The 23,630-nt window shown below is 36.9% G+C and overlaps 1 protein-coding gene and 2 long non-coding RNA genes across 3 annotated transcripts; 2 read left to right on the top strand and 1 right to left on the bottom strand.

Annotated features, from left to right (window-relative positions):
* Positions 1 to 5,301: 5,301 nt before the first annotated feature.
* On the bottom strand, positions 5,302 to 6,260 carry LOC147516600 (uncharacterized). Its single transcript, XM_086593329.1, has 2 exons — positions 5,994 to 6,260; positions 5,302 to 5,892 (listed from the first exon to the last, which is right to left on the bottom strand). Exons 1-2 carry the CDS (start codon positions 6,258 to 6,260, stop codon positions 5,302 to 5,304), a joined length of 858 nt encoding a protein of 285 aa, XP_086449455.1.
* A 7,654-nt stretch (positions 6,261 to 13,914) lies between these two features.
* Positions 13,915 to 15,845, top strand: LOC147516599 (uncharacterized). The gene is made up of 3 exons (XR_015213704.1): positions 13,915 to 13,999; positions 14,100 to 14,190; positions 15,793 to 15,845. It is a non-coding gene; the product is annotated as an uncharacterized LOC147516599 (long non-coding RNA).
* A 554-nt stretch (positions 15,846 to 16,399) lies between these two features.
* On the top strand, positions 16,400 to 17,476 carry LOC147516598 (uncharacterized). The gene is made up of 3 exons (XR_015213705.1): positions 16,400 to 16,504; positions 16,605 to 17,282; positions 17,388 to 17,476. It is a non-coding gene; the product is annotated as an uncharacterized LOC147516598 (long non-coding RNA).
* The last annotated feature ends 6,154 nt before the right edge of the window (positions 17,477 to 23,630 follow it).

Genomic DNA, 23,630 nt, shown 5'->3' with positions numbered 1-23,630 from the left:
CTGACCTGCATCAATGTTATTCTTAACTTGTATCTTCTTCATCAACTCATAAGAAAGAAGCACACTTTAAACTTCGTCGAGATCAACATCTTCTCTGTTCATAAAAGTAGTCATTAGATGCTCATAGCTCTCGAGCAAAGAGAATATTAAACATACCGCTTGATCCTCATCATCCATTTTCATGCCAACATTCAAATAATTCGCGAGGCGTCGACGGAACTCACTAATGTGCTCTTGCATCGTTGAACCATCTACCATCATGTACCGATAAAGACACTTCTTAAGATACATCTTGTTCGTCATGCTCTTGGTCATATACATAGATTCTAGCTTGAGCCAAATATCGGCAGCAGTATTTTCTCCCATCACATTATACATAACCTCATTTGCAAGACACAATCAGATTGATGAACAAGCATGTAGATCGAACTCTTCCCAATCATCATCATTTACGTTCGCCGCCTTTGATTTAATCCCCTTTAAAGCCTTGTGCAAACCTTGTTGGATGAGAATGTCATTTACTTGAACTTACTAAATCCCAACGTTATTCTTCTCATTAAATTTATCTACTTCAAACCTAGCATTTGACATTTTGAGAGCCATTTTTCAAGTTACACACAATAACCCAGAAAAAATTTCACTTCGAAATTTTATCAAACACCTTGTCTACACAAATTTTGAACACTATGGGTCTGCTTGATAAGTTTTCCCACATGCTTGGCAAATATGAAAGAGGGAAAATATTTTCGCACTTAAAAATTTGCCGACAAATTACCAGCAGGAAACTAACTATTTGCCGCTGCTTGTTTCGTCGAGAGGCAAATGTTGGCAAATGGGATTTGCAAGTTTGTCGGTGCTTGATAACCCAAAAAAATTTGCCGGCAAATTCGGCAAATATTTTTAACCCTAATATAAATTTACTTCTCTCACTCTCTCCTCTGTATTCTCTCTCTCTCAAGGTAGCCGCCCTTTTCCTCTTTTAATTCGAATCAAGGTTACTTGTCTCCCTCTCTTCATTTCTCATTCAATTCAATTTCGTTTTTTTTTTTCCTAATATTAAATGCTTAACGATTTCTGTAACAGGTGTGAAGTATATTAATAATTAGTTCTGTTATACATTGTGAAATTTATTACTTACCATAGATGAAAATGTGCTTTAATATTAATGAGACTGTTACACCTCAAAGTTCTTCTTGTTTAGCTTTACTGCTTTTGTCAATATCTTATGATTGTTGTACTAGTCAACATAATGACTTATTATAAAGTGTCAATCAACTCTCTTCTAGATATCTACCGGTCGAATGGTCGTTCATTTGTTATAGGATTTGACATCTTAATATTTTCTTTATCTAACTTATATCCTTATATATACTTGATAGTTGCATGAATCTCATAGTTGTGGTTACTATACTGTATAAACAACATAGATCCTCATGATTTCTGGCTAGATTCTTTTATGCATGTCTTTATATTATCAATTTATCAGGCAGAATCTGTCTAATGTTTCCAACCCAGTTTATTTTCATAGTTATGGCAGGTCTGCAACACACCCGTTGGTCTCTGATGATGGATGACATCCTGATTCAAGTGTTGTTGGAGAAGTCTCCAAATGGTACTGGTGGAACGTCAAGGAATAGGTTTGACATCGGGACCTTAAAAGAGGCGGCTAAGGTTTTGAATCAACGCTTTAACTTGTCAATTGGGGATGTACATGTATATCAGAGGATTAAAACTATGAAGAAGGATTACAACAATGTCAAATAGCTTATCGACACTACTGAGTTTGGTTTTGCATACAACCAACACACCAAGGTTATTGAGGCTGATCGTCAAGCATGGGATGTGTATTTCAAGGTAAATGATTTGTCTATCTTGTAACACATTATTAGTAGAAGTTATATAACCCTAGTGTGCTTCTAAAAGAAACTGTTTATTGTTATAGGCACATCCCAAAGATAAGCACCTAAGAGAGGATGTTTCCTCATTTTGCCGAAGCTTGTGCAATATTTGAGAATGACTTTTCACATCATATTGTCAACGTTGATGCAAGGTTTGGGCTATTAAGCTTTGGTGACACTTCACAAGCTAAGAGTGTTCAAGCAGATACACAAGTTGAGAGTGGTGAAAGATTTGGTGGACACGGTGAAAGCTCGGGTGTGGTCGATGATACTACCTCCTCCCCCCTTTTAGTGGAGTATTCATGGTAGTATATTCCATAGCTGTTGAACGCACTTGTTATTCTTGAATTTGGTATGTGTTTTAGATATTTTAGAATAAGATTCTTCATGCAATCCGATTGTTGAAGAAACTTAAAACATGATTAGTATGTGTTTGACTTAAATTATTAAAAGTCTTTAATTTTTCAGTTATGGTTTTTTTATGCATGGGTGCTATTTCTATTTGGTCTTTGGTTCTTGAAATGGCTGGTAGAAGTTAGTAGAGAAGTAAAGTATAATTAGTGGCGGCTGCAGTACCTAGTGACTTAGTGCAGTGCCTAGTGACTCAGTTGAACTCTACCATCTCCATTGGTCGGTAACTATAAAGAAGTGGAAGCAGTTGGCTCTAGTGTGAAGAAGTTGCAGTCCCTTACTAAAGTTGGGAATGCTGCAGAGGCTGAAACATTGAAGTTTTCAGTGTTGTTAGCCCTATATTGTATTTCCCTCAGTTTTCATGGAAGGCCTTCCTTGTTTAAATTACCTTGTGGGAGAAATAGATGGAGCCAACCCGGTTAGGGATCCCCGAGTGCCCGAGAAGCAGCAATCAATGATCTCATTTACGAAAAAGGCAACTCCTAGTAGTAATATCGCTGCTGGTGATGGATTCCCAACAAAGGTTTTCTTTAACGGAGAGGAGTGCTCCCTTCCTACAAGTATTCCTAGCAATAGTGTTCATGGGACTGCTGCTGCTATGAGCTTATGGTCCCCCCTTCTCACTATTTTTGTTCTCTTCGTGATACAGCAATAGCTTTGTTTTATGAGCATTGGTGCTTGGTTGGCCATTTCTACATATTCTTTAATTCTTTGGTGGTGTGCTTGATCAAGTGGAGGACCAGACGTCTTTTGATTACTGAAAATTTACTCATCTAATGGGACGTAGGTCTTCAGAATCCCAAGGAAGGAATTGTAAGGGTAAAAGTTATATTTTTCTTCCTTGAACATTTGTAGTTATAGAAAATTTGTAAACTTCGATACAAATCTGGATTGAACTGATCAACAAGGTAGCTAGCTCATACTATTGCATATGTAACTCATTTGTTTGGCTATATTACCACAATGGCTTATGGAGGTGCTTGCTTCAAGCATGTAGCAATTTTTGATAGTTACTCACTACTTCTTCTAGACATTTAATTACTTTTCTAGAAGTACTATATTTGTCTGAGTATCACAAGTTTTTATAAAAAAAAACATACTATGGCTATCAATTTCCTGTACACCTGCTTCTTTCACACATTTTAGGTGGTTTTACACATATACGATTGTCTGCACAGTTTATGTGTAAGATTATGAGAATATTTGTTGGTTTGTTACTTATGTTTCATAACTGAAAACTACAAGATTTGGTCATCTTAGATTGTGACCCAATAATCTCAAAATGATTTAACTTAAATAAGATTAACAAAAGTTCTACAACTATTTGTTAATAATAATAGTTTTGTTGCTGTTATACAATGGAATTATACAACACAAACTGCATCTTTCCTAGAACATAAATTAGAAAATTACACTAGCATACATGATACATTGATACATGATACAACAAGAAGCCAACATCTTCAGGGGCTTCTTTCAAGGCTTCAACATTTCATTTCCTGCCACCAACAGATCCTCCGCCATTTCCCTAAAACAACTTATTGATCATATCTTCAATGTCTTCCACACTATACTTGATATACTTGTCTCCATGTTTCCCCAACTCTGGAACAGTTTGAAACCTCACCAAGAAGTTCCTATACGCCGGTGCCAAGTTTCCAAAGAACGAAACTCTCAACTCTGCTTTCGAAATTGTTCATCTGCGACAACCCAATTGGATTGAGTTCTACATACATCTTCAAAATGCATATTGAAAACCTTAAGTTTCTCTTTCATAGACTTAGCAACAACATTCGGCGCAAGTGAGTTATTATCCAACTTCAATGTCGCTAAAACTCGCCCCATGAACTTTTTGGTAATTCGGATGGTTTTGTCGAACCTTGATCAGACGTTTTGAATCAATCATCTCCAAGAAGTGATGCTAATTCACCATCTTTCACTTTTGAAACAATGTACCTGCCATTGTTAATCAAAAACACATAGCTCAATGCAGAGTCTTTATAAATTTTCGACTTAGTTTCCAAATTGCTTTCCAAAAGCTCCATGATCCAACTCAATTGTACCGCTAACGAAGAGGAATTTGTATTATCAGAGTTCCGATAATCTCCAATTGCAATTCCATCTCAATCGGTTGGTTCTATTGATGTACCTAAATAAAGGTCGTCAATACCTTTAGAATATTCACCTCATCATTCTTAGAATCAGAATACGACATCAATAATTTAGAAGAGATTGTTTTTCATGAAGCTTACAAAAATTGGTCGAGACAATTCGATATGTGATAGCGCACCTTGTAGTTGAACTGTAAATAGTATTCATGCCCTGTCCACAGCCATTATCACAAATCCCAAAACCAATCAAGAAGCATGAGCTGAAAACATGGTAAAAAAATGGCTGGGTCAAGGTGTGTTATAGAATCATATTCAATTCAAGCTAAGGCAAAGAAGCATGAACTATTGTAGGCTTGTGACGAGTAACCACCTCAGAAATTCCTGACCAAATGGTTTTTTTTTACTTTTTACCAAACAAAAAGTGATGCCATTGGAACAACTAAAAAGGAACAACACATTTTTTCCATACTAAGATCTAGCAGAACAGAAAAACACTATTGATATTTAACGCAACAAATAAGGTATAACTTAAGTGCACCTTCAATTCCTTAATCTTCTCTTGAAGACTCTCATTTGACTCCTTCAGCTTTTCAGATTCACCAAGTAGTTTGGTAACCATCCTAACAGCATCACTCAGTATAGCAGCCTTATCCAATTTAGGCGGCCTTCCAAGCTCCAAGATGGAGCCCAACTCAACAAACCTTTAGCATGCCAATGTCAATACAAGACAGGAAAAGTAAAACAAATAGAAATTAAAACACATACATAGTGACAACAAGCATGCCTTTCAAAATATCATACATATAGCGAATTCTAATTCAAAATATCATTCTAAAATATCCAAAAGACACAAGTTAACGGCCTACATTCTACTGCTCGATCTACTTCCCTGACTGCTCAAGCTTTCTTATAAGCCACGAATACTTCAACTGAGGATTACGTATCCCCAAAAAGAACTTAAGCAAGGGCTCATTCTCTACTAACAAATCAAGGGCCCTCAATATGAGATCAGGTTCCATGTTAGGAAGTTCTTCTAAAGCAGCGATTAACAAGGTGGAAGGGTCAACAGGAGTGAAGGCATTAGTTAGTTGATGCACTGCGTCGGTTAACTCCTTGAAATCTGGGGGTGGAGGCATGGCCTCAAGACCAAGACGAGACCTCTTGCGCTTCACTAAAGAAGGGGTAGTAATGCGCCGACTACCAGCTTGTGTAGAATCACCAACTACAAAGCTTTCACCAGGTGAACTATCACCATCATTGGCATTAAGATGTGGACTTGGAGGCTGACTTGACTCTTCCTCTGTATTCTCTGGCCCTTCATCTGTAACTTCTTCATCTAGAATCACTACTTCCTCATCATCGTGTCCAGCATTGCCCCCTTCCCCAGTTGCCACATCACTCCCAAATACAATACAAGCTTCCTCAAAATGAGGAAACATCTTTTTTCGTAGAGGCCTCGCTGTAGGATGGGCCTATAACAATAAACAATTGCTTAGAAGATATTGTAATAATAAGAAGTAATTTAGAGTTACAAGTTAGTAAAATATATTATCTTGCAATACTCTTCCCATGCCACATGATCATCATCAATACATTTGGTTTGTAGGTTGTACGAAAAACCAAAACCACTAGCCTCGACAGCCGCCTTGGCAGCAAGGTAATCTTTCTTCATTGTTTTCAGCCTAGAACGTACATTGTCATTCCCGATTGACATATTCAATCGTTGATTCACAGCCTCAACAACCTCTTTTAAGGTCTCGGGCTTCCACCCATTGTCTGACTTCCTACCTAAACCATTTAAAGTCTTTTCTAACAAGATCTCGATTAAGATCTCATCCATTGAGGGGTACCAACGAATTTGCTTCTACCTGGGAACAGGTGATTTGGTCACCTCACCCTCACTAACCACACCCTTACCCTTGGATGAGTTGGCCGCCCGCCTAGCCATAACTGTTAGAAGTATCATTAAAATACAAACAAAGAAATAAAAAAACAATATCAAATTCATTAATAACTAACAACCTCTAATAAGTATTCATTAAACAAATTCATAGATAACAATATCCATTAAAAACCATAATTAATACAAGCACCAATTCACTAATAAAAATTCACATTAAAAAGACAACGCGATCCATTATAAAAGATAATTAAAACACCATCACATATTTAATGTGGTCCCATGGTATCTTGCCACATCATTAAAGCCAAAGCATCTCTCCAATTTGTCCAACCGTGGGTAGGTACCATATCAATTGGTATTTGTTGGTCTTCATTACCATTAGTGTCATCCTCATTAATGCCCGCATCCCCATTTTCCTCATCCGAGCTCGATTCTTCATCGGTTAACGTACTGTCTGGGTTTTCCTCCCTCAAGAAATTATGGATATCACAACATGCAAGGATTACTTTTGTATGTACACTCGTATCATAATGAGGGGCATGCCTAAGACATGCAAAACGTTTCTTCAACAACCCGATTGTTCTCTCAACAACCATACGCAATAATGAATGCCTAAAATTATACAACTCTTTGTAATCTTGAGCATCCTCTGTGCCTATGTCACGGAGATGATATCGCGTGCCATGAAAGGGTATGAGGAATCCGGGACTAATCGCTAAAACCAAAGATCCCATAAGATAGTACTTCGATCCTGGGACGGTGTCATGTTAAGTTTAGTATATGACATTTTTATGTGCTAAGATAGATTACAATTATAAACCTTGACATACCAGTGGGTAGAGTAAGTTTGTGCCCAGGGCGAGATATGACACTCCTCAAGACTCGACCATCATGGGCAGAACCCTCCCATCCAACAAGTACATAAGTAAACTTCATGTCAAATGTACAGGCAACCAATACATTTTGGCTAACGACAACCTTTCTATTACGATATCTACCCTGGTCTTCCACATCTACTTTGGTAGCAATGTGAGTACCATCAATAGCACCCACAGCATCCTAAAACCAAAAATGGTTGTTAACGACAATTTTATAAGTCAAAAGTTTAATAGAATGGACATCAACATGCTTCTATATATATCTCTCTAACCTGAAAATACGGATGCCATTCTTTTGTTTCCTAGCACTGCTTAGGAGAGTTTGCAGCGGTAGCATTATTGACCACTTCTATATATAACCTCAAAACCACTTGCAATACCACATGGAAATAACGATAAACTGTTTTACATGAGCGGAAGAATTGCAACTCAATATTTCGTTGTCGCATGTCATGCCCGATTGTGTACAAGAAATACGCGACTTGCTCCTCGACTGACAGATACCGGCTGTCATTAAGACCAAGTCCACGCAAATGGAGGCAAAAGCGACGAAACATTTCTCTATTCATCCTCAACATGTTATGACAATAGTGGTCACTGTCCATATAAAACCTCCTCAACACAACACTCCATTGCAGATCCATATTCCTACGCAGAGCCCTAGGTACGGGTGCCTGTATAGCTCTAACAACCCTACGCCTAGTTATATATATCCTATACCACCAATCGTAGTATGCCATCATAGCTTGAGCAATAACAACAACCACCAAAGTCGCGACTGCCCTACACTCACGTGTAGTTCTCCTCATTCTACACAAATTCATAAAGTGTAATAATAAGTAACAACTAAAATACCACAAAGTCGAGATACAAATACATATATACGAAATGACTAGCAACAAGCCGCATGCATAGGCAGCTAGCAGGAGCACACACCACCTGACACACACACACACAAACTATCCTACAGGAGCATTCAAAGAGTCCCATTGTACACATGAAAAGCAAGACAACTTAGTGCGGTCTAAGTGCAAGTGTCAGTAGTGGCCAATATCTGAAAAATAAGTTTTTCATGTAAATAGCTATGGTAAGGCCAAGCTCCAAAATCAAAACCTATGGACATGGACCTATAGTAAGGCCAAGCTCCAAAATCAAATAGCTAACATCGGTTTGATCAACTGAACACAACACAATCTGAACAAGTATTTACACTGTACTAACTCGCGATTCCTATCCAACTGCACTCCACACCCTTCGTCAGACCCCATTCTTCCATCAATTCCCTCAACGCACTTTTGAATCTCATCCCACATACTTCCACATACTAACCTAGAAAGCAAAGTTAGAGGGCAAGATCCACGAGAGCAAAGATGCCCACCCACCGGCAGCTAGCAGCCCACCACCAACTCCACCAAAGATCCACGATAGCGATGCCACCAGCCGCAGCTGGCGGCCACCACCAACTCCAAAGATCCGCGAAGAGAAGAATAACCACCCAGCCGAAAGCAGCCACCACCACCAACTCCACCACCACCACCACCACCAACTCCACCAGCAGTAGTAGTAGCAGCCACCAGCAGAGGCAGTAGCAGCAGACCACTCCACACTTCACACCACATGACTGTGCACTCTTCACCACTCCTCCGCACTTCACACCACCTGCACTAGACCACCACACACACTACACTGCACTGCACACATACTACACTACACTACACAGACCTCCACCACCCACAAACGGACCTCCATATACTCCGCCTCCACCACCACTTCACTTCCACACCGGACACACACTTCACACTACCAGACTCACAGCCTCCACCACACTTCACACCACAGAGTTCATATCATTCATTATTCTCCTTCAAAGTTCAAACACTCCAAATAAAATTTAGTAAGTGAAAAAATGAATGACTGATAATGCCTCCAAAACAGTCCACACCACGACCATTCTTAACCAAGCTAAATATACAAACTTTTTTCTATACCATTTTTTACGCACTGACATTGTTGTTGAAACTATTATTTTCCTAACAAACACAACCTATAGGCTACAATCTTGTACAAAGTCATCAAAATTCAAAACTACCCGAGTACGACAGATCAAAACACAATATGTCAGAGAGATCAATTCCACTTAATACAACTATAAGTTTCCTATCATTGTATACCCATAATAAAACATATTATCCATCCATAATAAAGCATACAAATAATGCATTATAATCATTTTATCAAGTTTAAATCTTTACATTTCTCTGACACAACAACAAATACCCTTTGTTTAATTCCAATCTAAAATGATGAAGCTTAGTTCACCAGAATCTGCTGCCATTTCTGCTATGTCAATGGGACAACTTGTAGTGGAATGTTGGTTCAACGATTGTGCAAGTATTCTCGACAAAGGAGATAATTATGTGAATGTGGGAGATACAAAGGAGATAACTGAAACTTTTGGTGTCAAATCCTATTCACCAAGAACAAAAAACTTGTTGCGTACTGGGAACGAGTTTGTTTTTTTTTAACAGAATAGGCCCTGTAGCTCTTGTTACGACTGAATAAAAAAAAAAAAAAAAACCTCTTCACGTTTAAGATCTACAAACAGAGATTTGGACACAGGATACCATCGATTGTCATCAGAAGAAACTGATGGGCAGCACAGAGTAAGAAGCTTCGCTGAAAAATTTGCCTAAAATTTATTACTTTTTCCCCAAAAAGGAATTCTTCCTAGAATTAATAGGGGAGTAACAGGACACAAATAATCAAGTCTGAATCAAAATAAACAAATAATTAACAGCTAAAAATAAAAAATAAAATAGTCAACACCCAACAAGTAGATCAACAACAAGAAAAAAAAAGTTCAAGCTATAATAACTAGTAAAAACTACCTCAATAGAGTTAAGCTTTCTTTGGTAAAACAGATCAGCAAATTCAGGAACACCACCAATATTTCTTCCAATCTTCTTACAAATCGTGCGAAATCAAAATCACAGTTATTAAAATCACAGATCAGTAGAGTAACACAAACCTTGAAATCAATTTTTTCTGAAAAAAATCAAAAGAGAAAGAGGAAAAGAGAGTTGCGGCGCTAACCTGAGAGAGAGTGAGTATGAGAGAAGAAAGTGAGTACGAGAGATTGCGACCTAGGGTTGATTCAATTTGGCAAATAAAGTGGGAAAATTTTGGGCGATTTTTCTCTGGCAAAATATATCCATCTCTGAGATGGATAAATTTTTCCTGCTTCGAGTGGGAAAATTGGGTCACGTGACTGTTTTGCCGGCAAATCACAAAAAAGTTTGCCAGGTCCTAAAATGCTACCAAGTAGTGGCAAATAGGTTGTTAAGTGGGAAAAGACTGATTTGCCAGCGGGAAAATCAGTTATCAAGCACGCCCTATGGTTCTTCACCAAAACTCGAAATCCTAGGTTGTATACCTCACTCTGATACCAATTGTTGTGAATAACTAACTGCAAAATTAATGCTATTCACTCCAAATAGATCAACCTTACACAAAGTTTGATCCTTCTTTCTAGACAAGACTTCAACACCCTTCAAGTACTATCCCAACACTTCTCAATATCAATTAACTAGCATATAAAGTAAAGAGACTAATGCAAAAGAAAACAACCCACAAACCACAAGACACAGATATAATGTGGTTCGACAATGTGCCTACGTCCACCGGCGAGTTTCAAGCTTTACTAGATGTTCAGAGTAATAGATTACAAGAGCTCTCAATTCACTCACAAAGAATGAACACTCAACTCACTAAGAATCACTACACTATAATAGGGATTTTGCAACAATTGCATTTTTTTCGTTTGTAACACATACTCAGCCGTTAGTAAATTAATAACACTTAGAGTTCTGTTACAAAATTACGTAACCGTTAGTAATTTACCTGAATTATTTTGTGACGTCTATTAGATATTAACTAATGGTTACTCAAATGTTGCAAGTGTTAGAAAAAAGTAAATAGCAAAATTGGGACTAATTAAAAGAAAACAAAAAACTAACGAACTCATTAGGTCAGTAACCCTTCAAGTGAAAAAAAAAGAGGAAAATTGGCTGCTGATGTTGTTGTCAATGTAAGTGTTCATCTTCCTTTTCATTTCTTCTTCCATACATTTCTTCCTCTTCTCCATCTTGCTCAATTCGCGACTAATAAGAACATTTTTTTGCTCGATCTCGTAGGGTTTTTAAAGTTAGCTGTTGTGGTGCCAAAAAGGACATACCTTTATTCAATATTTCAGCACGAAATTGTTTGATCTGTGGAAGGAAGCTTGCTTTGAAAATGGTAACTAATAATTAGGGTACTTAGCTTCACTGATTTTGTTTTCGTCTGGTTATTAGTATAGTTATAAAAAGCACTTGAATTGTTTGATTGCTTGTCTATATGGGGTTGGGTTTTTTTGGAATTGTTAATTTTCAAGTATAAACTCCATTTTAGTATATTGAGTGATCATTTTCTTCAAATTATTGTTACATCTTTTTTGTTTGTTTTTAGTTTTTGATCCGAATGGGACAACACCATTTTCTTATGTTCATGTGTTTTTCAAGTAACAAGTGAAAACAGGTTAGCTTTGTTGAGGTTCGTGTGATCAAAATGATGTATGACCCATGTCTTTATATCATGTTTAGATCCTGTTTTTAAGGTTTTAAATATTGAGAAGTTTATACTGGAATGGCTGATTTTGGTTTTTTAAATAAATCAAAGGTTTATCTTGTGTTTTGAAACATCTCCTTTGTTTTACTCTTTGGTTTGTTCTTGACTGCCCATTTCTTCACATCAAAGAGTACTCTTGTTTCAAGTTCTAATCTACAATTGATTACTGATGCTATAAAAGATTGCAGAGAGTTACGAAAACAAAAAGGCTATAAAGCCAAGTGTCTGTTTTTTAAATCCCAACAGTCATGTGACACCAGTGGTTACATTGACTATTTTTACCTGCTTTATTGTTTGTGTGGGAATTGGCCTTTTCTGGGTTCTACCCTTGTATTCCTTTGGATTCTTGTGTTGTTTTACATCTTGGGGGATACAACTTCTACTTACTTTTGTACATCACTTGAAAGCTTGTCAAAGGTATTGAAATTGTCTCCTACTATAGTTGGAGTTACACTTTTGACTGGTCAACCGAATCCACAGTCAAAGAAGGTGTAACAGAATCTTTTGTATAGCATTGAATTATTATGGATTTAAGTTTTAAAGAAGAGTGTTCTGGCTTAAATGAAACCTAACCGACTTGGCCAAACTCAACATGTGGGAACCGAGATGACCCAAGTCCTTGAACACCAACTCGACCGATTTGAGAGAAGGAGAGGTGGAGACAATTAGGAGAGGTTTTGGTAGAGATAAACCTCTCCATGGCGTTTGTTTCTGACACTAGTCTTTTCTTTTTGTTGGTCCTTTTTATTGGGACGTTTTGGAGGAAGGGTTTTAATGTGTGAGTTTTTTGGGTTAAGGGGAGAGCGAGAGAATAGTTAAGGGTAGGAAATGATAATTATCTCAAGTAAAGTAGAGTAAAAGTAATGGAATCTAGTAACTTTTTTTTGTTTTAGCAAAAGTCCAGAAAAGCCAGGTCAATGTGGTCCGTTTTGGTTGACCTAATTAGATTCTCTGTGTCAAGTTGTTGCTGTGATCATGGTTGGTGGACCAACTAAAGGTGAAATCTTGATTTGATTATGATTGAATTAGTTGAAATTTTAGTGTTTAGATTGGTAGGTTGGATTGGTGGTGTCTGTTTTTTTTTTAGTAGAATTTTGGTTATTGTGTTTGGATTTTGCAGGAACTCATTTTCGACCGTTGTCGTTGAATATACCCAAGCCATTATTTCCTTTGGCAGGGTAGGCAATGGTTCATCATCCAATTTCATCTTGTAAAAGGGTATGCTCTTTAGTACTTCTGTTATGTGTTTGGATAATTTTATTTTATTTATGTAATTAAGATGAATTATGGGCTTGTGTAGATCCTTAACTTGGTGCAAATCTATCTCGTTGGGTTTTATGAGGAGCGTGAATTCGCATTATATGTTTCGTCCGTTTCTAATGAGCTTAGATTCCCAGTAAGGTAATTGTTATGCACTAGTGTGTTTCTAGCTTTAACTTTGGTTACGTATACTATCTGAAAGTTCGGGGTTTATTGATATGCAATTGCAATGCTGAAATTTTATAGATACTTGAAAGAAGATAAACCACATGGTTCAAATTTGGTGGACTTTACAACTTTAGAGATCTAATCATGGAAGATAATCCGGTTTGACTTCTATTTTTCTCCTTACTCATGTGGACCGAGATCTGTTTGTATAATGATTTTTTCCAGTTCCGTGATTCCATTTCCAATAAAATAGCTAATATGGTTGTTGTTTAATGTGGCGATCCACACATCTTTTTTGCTGAATTGTGACATTTCTTTGCAGTTTTCCATTGCCGAAATGCTTGGTAGGTCTATCAAGTCGGCGATGTTTAATACTCCTATTAATAATAAACTAGAATTGTTTCTACCTTGAATTGTTTTCTTTGTGATCTCATTGTTGCTTGTTGTTTTGGCTTGCCCTTCATTATAGCTGCCCATAGAAGTTATGGCGGGATGGGAACAATCTTAGTGATTCAGTCGGCTAATCAAGCATGAACTTTGTTTGAGTAGATTTGATGTCGGCTTAGTTGATTTTTATCATGCTCATTTTTTTCCTCACTTTTCATGTGTAGGTTTTGGCCCGAATCAACAAATCGGTTTGGGGAATTGGTGGCAGATCCTATCACCAACGAATTATTACGTTACACAAAGAAACCAGAGACCTTTGTACGTAATCAGTTTAGATTCAACTTCTTTTCAGTGTATAGTCGGCAGCTTGTAAATGAGAACTTGTTTCTGACCAATGTTGTTTTCTTGTGATCAACAGGTGAGTGATCTTATAAATTGTGGTGTGTACATATTTACACCAGATATTTTTACCGCCATCCAGGATCTATCTACACAACGGAAAGACAGAGGTTCGCAACTATAGATCCGTGCTGATAGGATGTCAATTAAGTTTCATTTTTTTTTTAACTTTTTATATTTCCATTCGATTAGAGCATAGTGCATATTGGATTCAAACTGCCCCGTTGAGGATGAATATTTGCGCGAAGTAAAAAACTTCTATATATAAGAGAAGGGCTTTCTTTATCTTCACTCCCGTTCGTGTGTGTTTGTGTGTGGATGTGCCTGCAGTCTAGACCCATATAACTAGGAAACTCCAACTTCTAGGCATATTCCATGCGACGGATTTCTCTTTTAGTTCTACGTACATATTCCTAACTGTAATTCTTCTCTAATGAGGTGATACCTTTCACGTACTACCCTACGCTTAAGCACGTCTAGTAGATTGTTATTTGACACTGAACTTAGTGAATGGGTTGAGCACGTATGGAAAAACAAGGAAGTAATGATCTCTGCCCTTTCTCCTATCCCTAAGAGTCCAATGATCCCCAAATAAAGTCGTGGCTATATAGTAAACTCATGCCACCTTGGACCACACCCTAGTCAGAAATGAAGCTCACGTTGTCGGCCTCTTGTCCGTGAGCCAATGATTTCTCATGTTTAACGGTGGGCACACCTTCTCATCTGTTTCCGCAAATAAAACTTCTTTCATGTGCCGAAGGTGGATTCAGCTAACTTTATTAGTCTTTCTAAAACTGTGAGTGTTTATACCAGGGACGTAGGTATTTGCATTCACCTGCTTCTTAAAACAGAAGTGAAAAGAATTAGCATGTGTCAAAATGTGTGAGCATGAGTGCTAGAAGACAATCACTTCTGAGTTGCATACAAGCCACCTGGCTAATAGACCCCCTTTTTGTCTGGGTTCCAACTTTCAATTGTACTTTTGGAATGTCGGGACATTAAGCTGCTTTTTAGTGAGGTTGTATGCAACTCACATAGTGCGTTTCCTGTTGCATCCTCTGTCAGGTCATATATTGTTTTTATGCTTTGCAATATGAATTTTATTGGCTCGATGTTAAAGTGGTGTTTAGCTAGCTTCATATCTTGAACTTATCCGTTTTTAAAGGTCTTACGCACACACAAAATTCTTTATTTGGACTATTTCATTCAGTTTTTATCAAAGCATTGAACTTCAATAGATAAATGATCACGAAAGAACGTTTAAAGCTGGTTCCTGTGATTTGTACCATCTGAAAGCTTTGGCTAATCTGAGTACAGAATTTATAATAAATTTAATAGCTCGTTCTAGTACCAACTTTTGGGTCAAATACTGAAAATGGCCTTCTCTAATACCGTCATAAACTTTGGAGTTCCTAAAGCCTGCAATCTCTCAAGTTACATTCATAAACATAAATCGAAATCGATGACTTGTGCATTTGAAAATTGAATCTAGCATTTGGTTGTTACCCTTGTGAAAACAATTCTACTATATATTGTTTACTCATCTGATTTCAAAACATCTATTATGGACTTTGTGATAATATGATGAAAATTTTGATTTGTTTATTTTCTCAGACAAAAGATAAGGTGTCGGTAGATATATAAATGTTGTTATTATTGCTGATTTCTTATATTACTACTGTTGATTTTCTTTTCATTTTTTCATTTTGTAGCTAATCTGCGACGTGTATCCAGCTTTGAAGCTCTCTTTAGTCAGCCACAAAGTATGATATTTAGCTTTGTAATAAGTTTGTTAAATTAGGGTTATTTTGTCTTCAAAACATCATGGATTACTCAACGTGATATCAAAAGATATGTTGAATTTACTTTATTAAATGCATTGTCTTGTAATTCCTGGAAGTTGAAATTGTCTGGATATGAAATTTCTCAACTGGTTGTCTACATATTAGTGTTCTAAAACAACATAGAACGTGAACATGTTATATATCTAATGATGTTATTTGATACATAATCTTAACATCATATGTTGTCATTGTAATTTTTATGATACGACTACACAATCTAGGACTTGCGATTGAACACACTTCGTTTAATTCTTTGGTAACTGAAATGATGCAATAAGGCAAAGTCTGCAATCAGTTAAACTCTTGCTGATGCAGAGTTTACTTCTTTCTTTTGAATGCGGTTGACGGATGTGATTATTATTTACTCATGGAGACATTATTATTGCCATGTCTCCATTGGCTTGCGAAGAAAAAAGCTTTACTTTCTTTGACTTCTATCGGTATGTTTTCTCGCTTCAACGGGACACTTCCTTCGAGACTTTGTAAGATTGGATCAAGATATTTTATCACCTCTTGCCGAAAAAAAACAGCTATATACATACAAAATACTAGATTTCTGGGAACAGATCAAAACTCCGAGGTAATAAATTTCAGCCAATTCTCCATTTTCTTCTTTTTCCTCATTGGCATTAATAAGGAGACTCTGATGACTTATCCAAACTTTACAACTGAATGTGCAGAATGTCTCTGAAATGTTCCGGACTCTATCTTGCACAGTTCCGGTTAACTTCTCCTCATCTTCTAGCGGCTGGCGATGGTTCAAAGAGTGCTACCACTGTTGGGGATGTGTATCCATCAGCAAAAGTACATCCATCTGCAAAGGTGAATGAATTTTTTTTCAGACCAAATACAATTTTCCCCTGTTGTAGCAATTCATAAAAAGTCCATTAAATATGACGATTTCAGACCAAAAACACAAGGTGTTTGTCACAGCCTCAATGAACTGAGCCATAGGAATTTACACTGACTAGCCCCTGAAATAACAGAGGTATGATGAGGAAGACCTATATTTTACCATATTTATAAGTCAGCATAACTTTTTAGTGCTTGTTATGGTCAGTTTATATCATATGATTGAATCCTTTAGCCTAATTTATAGTGTAGCATGAAACTCTCATCTTTTGCATATAACAAAATCATTATTTTTTGTTATCCCTGAGTTCGAGACGGTCGAGGCATGTGAACAAGCGTACTTTAAGGTATGTCAGATTGACTGAATTTTTTTCCTGATGAAGAAGCATTTAACGGAAATAATAAGCCTGCCGGCGATCATCTTAATGTTCCTGATGAAGAAGCATTTAATACATGCGTTGTCGGCCAAAAACAAGGGGGTTGGACTACCTTCCCCTTTGTCACAGGTCTTCATCCCATTCCATTCGTTTTTTGCATGATGGTTTAATAAGTGTCTTCATGTTTGACAGAATCATGACTTTGTGCTTATTTTATATTGGTTGTGGTTGCAGTTACTTTAATGGGCTTAACTATTGCTGCTTCTGGGTGGAATACAAACTTGATCGTATATCTAATAGAATGTTTCAACATCAAGAATATCAAGCAAAGATGAGGATATCCAACGTTGTCAATGGTTCCTCCAGTTTTTTCCTATAGTTGGAGCTATCATCGTGATTCATTCTTGGGCAATTTCTTTGTTGTATCGACGGCTTCATTGTTTATATCCTTCTTTGGTAGTAGACCGACTAAAAATTACTTACATGTATCTTACTCTTCAAACTCAAGCGCTCATAGTCATAAATATATTTATTCGTTAAAGAATAGCTGATATGGGTTTAATTTAATTTGCATGTACTTATCTAATGACATTTATTTTGGCTTATATATTTTCAGGGTCTTGTTCTATTAACACTAACTGCAAGCCTCCAATCATTACAGGTGGCCCATATATAAAAGGGCTAGAGAAAACATTTTTCTTTTGTATAAAATGAAAATTCGATAGTAACGGATACAGAACTGTTAGCAACAAATTTTTTTTTATACAATGAAAGTTCGTTAGTAACGGATACAGAACCGTTAGCAACAGAAAATCGAAGTGACTTTTATATCCATTACTGATAGATGATAAAAAAATTTGATAATCTTTACTAATAAATTCTAACGGTTACGTATCCGTTACTGAAATTAATTTCAATGACATTTTATAACCATTAATAAATTTTGTAACAGATAATAAGTGTTACAAATATCTGTTACTAATATTAGTCACATTTTTGTGTCAACGCAAGATGACCGTTACTAATATTTTTTACAACGAATATATATCCGTTACAAATAGGTTGTTATGGTGTAGTGAATTCTCTCTTACAATCTCTCTCTTTTTCTTATATTGGTTAGGTTAAGTTTTTAGAGAAAAAATTTATGTTTATACTGTTTCCGAAAACAGTCGAAGTCCTGCTAAAATAAGGTGGAGCGCGGGTGCGCCCTTGGCCAGGCGAAGTCGAGCGCCCGACATACTGTTTGTATACTATTTTTCTTTCTCTCAACCCAAATTTTGGCTAATTAAGAAAAACTCCAAAGAGGGGGGTGGAAAAAAAACTCCTTTTTCTCTACAGATGTGTATTCTATGTTGAGTCCGGTTTTTCTATAACTGGGTATAGAGATCAATCTCTGTAACTGTTGAAAGTTTGGTGACACCGGCCTGTCCACTTATAATTCCAGCAAACTGAGCCGTCAAGTTTCCACTGTTAGTTTTTCTTCTATTTTTTTTGTTTTTTTTCCACTGGTAATTCTCACTATTTTACCACTTTTTTGTTTTTATATAACTTATAGAGGAACCGGACTCTTTTGTGAGACCCTCAAACGACTCTCTTCAAGAAGTTGAACGATTCATTAACCTTTATGATAACCGCAACTTCAAGACTAAAAGCTTAATGTCTAAACTAACGAGTAACAGGGTGTTCAAGTCTGTATGATATGTAATCCACTGTCTTAAGATAGATGATTTGATCAGCCGGGCCCTATCAGCCTTTAGACACAGATATTCACCACTCTTGACAGCCCAGAAAGCCCCCTCGTGGGATATTCAAAAGCATGCCAGTTGGTTTTGAACTGGCTTCATCGCAGCCGGTTTTACTGACAGGCTTAGTCTACATCAATTAGTTTTCGGGATGTACAATTCTATAATGTACTTCCGATGATTGTTAATATATCATGCACTTGCTGATTTGCAATCAAGTAAGTTGTAGGTCTCTACTGGGTTCAAGCTGCTAATCCAACCTTTAGGAAGCGAGTCCCTGATGTGTTATCTAATATGCAAGCAGTCGTTCCAAGTTTGAATACAGCACACCGAACTTGTCCGCCAGTGGCTGCATAGTTGCTCGTCTCAGTCATGGCGAGCTTTACGATGCTTATCTCAACTGCATAGATGATATAAGCACTCCATGAGGAGATGGCTGTATTACAGAAGCGGAGAATATCTGAGTAAATCATAATAAAACCACACATCTTGTTCCGGTCCCAGGTGGTGAAGTAGGACAGTTTCAAAGCTAGTAAGATTCTGACCGTTGTAGTTGGCTGAACTAACCAATGTTGAAGCCAATAGAGAGAGTGGCTTATGCATGGCTAATGGAGTGGATGGTGCATATATGAGAACCTCTGACTTCCGATCTGAAATTCCAGGATGGGAATAGTCGTGATAATAGCCTTCTGTTAAGATAATAAGTCTCCTACAGGGATGCGTATAAGCAAATTATGATGAAGAGCCTCTCTCAAATGAGCACCAAGGCCATATCACTCTTCACAAATTACACAAAATAATGTAACTGCTACCACTCTTCACAAATTACACAAAATATCTTGGGACTAACACACCTTTTCTCTCCACGTTTTGCAATGTGCCAGTACACCAAAATAATGAACCCTCAAAAGTTTTGTTTGTTCTTTAAAAAATATCATATCTTTAATCTTCACATCAACTTCAAAATGGCAGTCCAATCTTTTCAATATTTATAGCTTCCTTTGCACAAGAACGCTCAACTCATCGTTGTATAGTCCGTGAAATTCAACTTCTTGTGTGGTAATAATGTTGGCTTTCCCGTATTAAATATCTCCTAGATGTTGATTCAATAAAAAGAGTTAAGTGAATGATAATGTCGAAGGGAATAGTAGCATATTAATTTACACTATAAATTAATTGTCAACTTGTTACCTTGTTAAACTCAAACCCAATGGTACCAGGAAATGATTGCATATTGTTACGAATCAATGGCTATGGCATACTGTTAAGAACTGATGGCTGCATACTTGCGGTGTCCCCATCGTTAGTTGAACAAACTTTAAAACCAGTAGGTGGACGAGACTCGAAGCCATGAAATCTAGAATCCTATATAAAACCAAATAGTATTAACTGAAAAATGATAGGATTAAACCAAGTACGAACACTTGAGATTGTAAACATCAAACCAATTAATTACCCGTTGTAGCAATTAAGTAAAGGTTGGATATGAGGCGTCACCAATTTCTAAAGCATGAGTGCAAGAACCCTGTAAAAAAATCAATAGTACCACTAAGACGATCAAAATAACTCAAGTATCAATTCAAATTAGAAAAAGTCTACATTGGCGATTAAGTCACTTGTTGTAGCAATTGAGTAAAAGTTGGGTAGGAAATATCCCCAGCATTTACTGGATAGACTTCAAATCCCATGGATTAGTGAAGCCGTGTGGAATGTGAGGCATATTGTGGTCTAAACTAGGAACATGGCGAGCATCTAAACCATGTGGAAAGCCAATCACATTATGGTGCAAACCAGGAATACACATGGTTAGCTTCGAAGCCATGTGGTGTAAGGCATATTATCGTTCTCGACACATTCAAGATATCTTGAGAAAACTTCTGGTGCATTGCCTACATCCTTGACTAACTTTTCTGCATCCCCTGAAATCAAATAGTAACTCTATTTAACTTGCATGAGAATATAAGTCCATCAATGGACAAAAATAATTAATTAAACAACCTTTGCTCGTACTAGTTTGCTTCTTTTTGGGTGGTACTTCAAGACAAATCTTTAGTCTATTCTTTGGTCGACCTTTCTCACATCCTTCTGCAACAGTCAAATGCTCTTCAACCAATCGGGTTGAATCCTTTGATCTCATAGTATTTGTTGAGGCATGCATCTTGACTAGCTTTTATATCATATTCAATTTTTTTCAAAGCATCCTCCAATGCAAGCTTAGCCACCAAGTGTACATCTTCACTAACTGAGCCCTTGACAGCACAATTAATAGCCATATGACAAAGTTCATTAATTGTACCTCAAAGATGTGTCTGCATTGCAATCAACATGAATTGGGTTTCCACTTCTGTCTATGACAAGGCCACTTTTAGCATCCTTTGTCCACCTTTTCAAAATATATTGGATTGGGATCTCATGAATATTCAAATGCTAAAGCACCTTGATAATATGACAATAAATGATTCCAATAAATTCAAACTTCTTGCAGTTACATACAACATGACAATTTAAGTGATCAAATTGAACAATACGGTTTCTCCTCTCCTCTTGGGTAACTTTGTACTCATATACCCCATCATTGACATCACGACCTTCAAGCTTGCAGAGAAGATGCGCTTTATATTCCTCTTCAAACATTTTATATATGACATATGTATAAGAATCAGCTGCTTGCTTTAACATTGTTGCAGGAGCTAATAACAACTTTAGCATTGACTTAACCGCTTCAAAATCACTAACTAATTTTGTATGGCGTCGCCTTGTAAGTGCTTTTTCATATCGATTAACAAACTCCGTCAAACTATATTTTCTCTTCACAAATTTCTTCAAAAAATTATTGATGCTTTCACTACGTTGTGTAGTAGTCATATCTGCACAAAACGTATCTCGACCATACACCAATGCCCATTTTTCGTGTACCTTATATAGGCTAACCAACCAATCATTTTTTACCAAATCAAAGTCTTCCAACATCTTATTCCATCTACTTTCGAATTCTTCTACTGTTTCAGAATTATATATACACCTCTTCAAAGTCTTAGTGAAACCGTCTACCTTATATACGTGGGAGAGATGTTTAGCACTATTGAGAAATATGTGCTATAAACAAAGTCTATGGTTTGTTTATGGAACTGGAAAAACTTGTGCGATGGCTTTTGCCATTGATGGACACTGATAAGCAAATATTGTCCTTGGTTTCTTTCCATCCATGTCTCAAATAGCCAAACAAATGACTTTGCCGTCTCATCTATTAAAAGTGCACCACCAAAAAAGATCCTTATGATGATTTACCCCCACGAATGGAGCAAACGGGTGACCATATACTTATTTGTTCGATATGTCGTATCAAAAACAACCACATCGCCAAAATGGTTATAATCAATAATGGGCATTGCATCAGCCCAAAAGAGATTAGTCACCTGGTTTTCATCATCGAACATGATATCATAGAAAAAACATGAGTTTTCTATTTTTTTTCCTTGTGAAATAATTCACTAAAGCACTTGCATCACCCAATTTAAGCTCTTCCGCTCGCTTCTTTCGAAGAAAATTATTGTAATCAACCTGTGTAATCCCAACATTGGCATGTCCTCCAGCTTTTTGAACTATGTAATCAAAGCCATCAACTGGTGGAATTCCTACTGCGTTCAAAATTTGAATTTCTCCTTTATGTACGTCTTTCATACTTCGGTGCGATCTCAACATATGCTCTTTTCTTGGAGTTAGGAGAAGATGATTGTGCTCAAAAGTAATTGAGCTAGCAACCCATTCATCCTCATTTTGTTTAATCATCATGCGTGCTTTACAACCAGTTATTGTTTCTTTATGTTCTCTCACATTCTTCGCTCTATGGTCATTCCGTCTAAAACCTTCTTTGAAACAAACAAAAACCCGACTTCGCACTGTCCCATCAGGCCTCTTATAAGAATTTCCTTTCCAAATACCAAAACCCACCTTCCTTGCGAACTCGTTGTATTTTTCGTACGCGTCATCTTCCGATTCAAAAATCATTCCTACGTACACCATATCATTGGCATTCTTCATATTTCCTTCCTCATCTTCTACCATTAATTCGACTTTATCTTCAATTTCGTTATATGAGGCTTGCAATGATTCACTCCCTTAGCTCTTTGTGCTATTACTCACACCTGTTGGAAGAACCGGTGAAATCGACGTAAATGTATATACTTGATATAGTTATTATAGCATTTAATTTGTGGAGAAGAAGAACTACCTCTGAGAATCTAATCGATATAATTTATTTTAAGATTCATGAAAATGAAAAATCTAAAGAAACACACCTGTGTCTACCATTGGACTTTTTGTGTCTAGCGCGGAGATAACTTTGTTGGTGGTTGGAGTTCTCATTTGAGAGGTAAGAGTAAAGGGTTGAGGTGGAGTCGCCATTTATTTGTTTATTTGGTTGCTGGAAATTAAGGGTTTAGAGAAAGAAAATGAAGAGTTAAGTGGGTAGAAGAAGAAGACATGGTTACTTAAGGAAACTAGGTGGGGTTTAGTGATAAGAGCCCAAAAATGTAGTTTTAACCCCTTTAACAATATCACTTTTGACCAATTATGTGATTAATAAGTAAGAGTTAGTATTGTTATCGTGTTTTTATGTATTTCAGACATTGGAGTCAAATATGTACAGAAATACACATTTTTTGCAAGATAAAGGAGCAAGGATTGGTTGCTAAGAAGTTCTATGATAAAAGGCCAAGATTCAAGGAGAAAAAAC

Source organism: Coptis chinensis, chromosome 2, assembly GCF_015680905.1.
Source record: "Coptis chinensis isolate HL-2020 chromosome 2, ASM1568090v1, whole genome shotgun sequence".
NCBI classification, from domain to species: domain Eukaryota; kingdom Viridiplantae; phylum Streptophyta; class Magnoliopsida; order Ranunculales; family Ranunculaceae; genus Coptis; species Coptis chinensis.
Note: the sequence above shows the minus strand (reverse complement) of the source record. Positions and strands in the feature narration are given on the sequence as shown.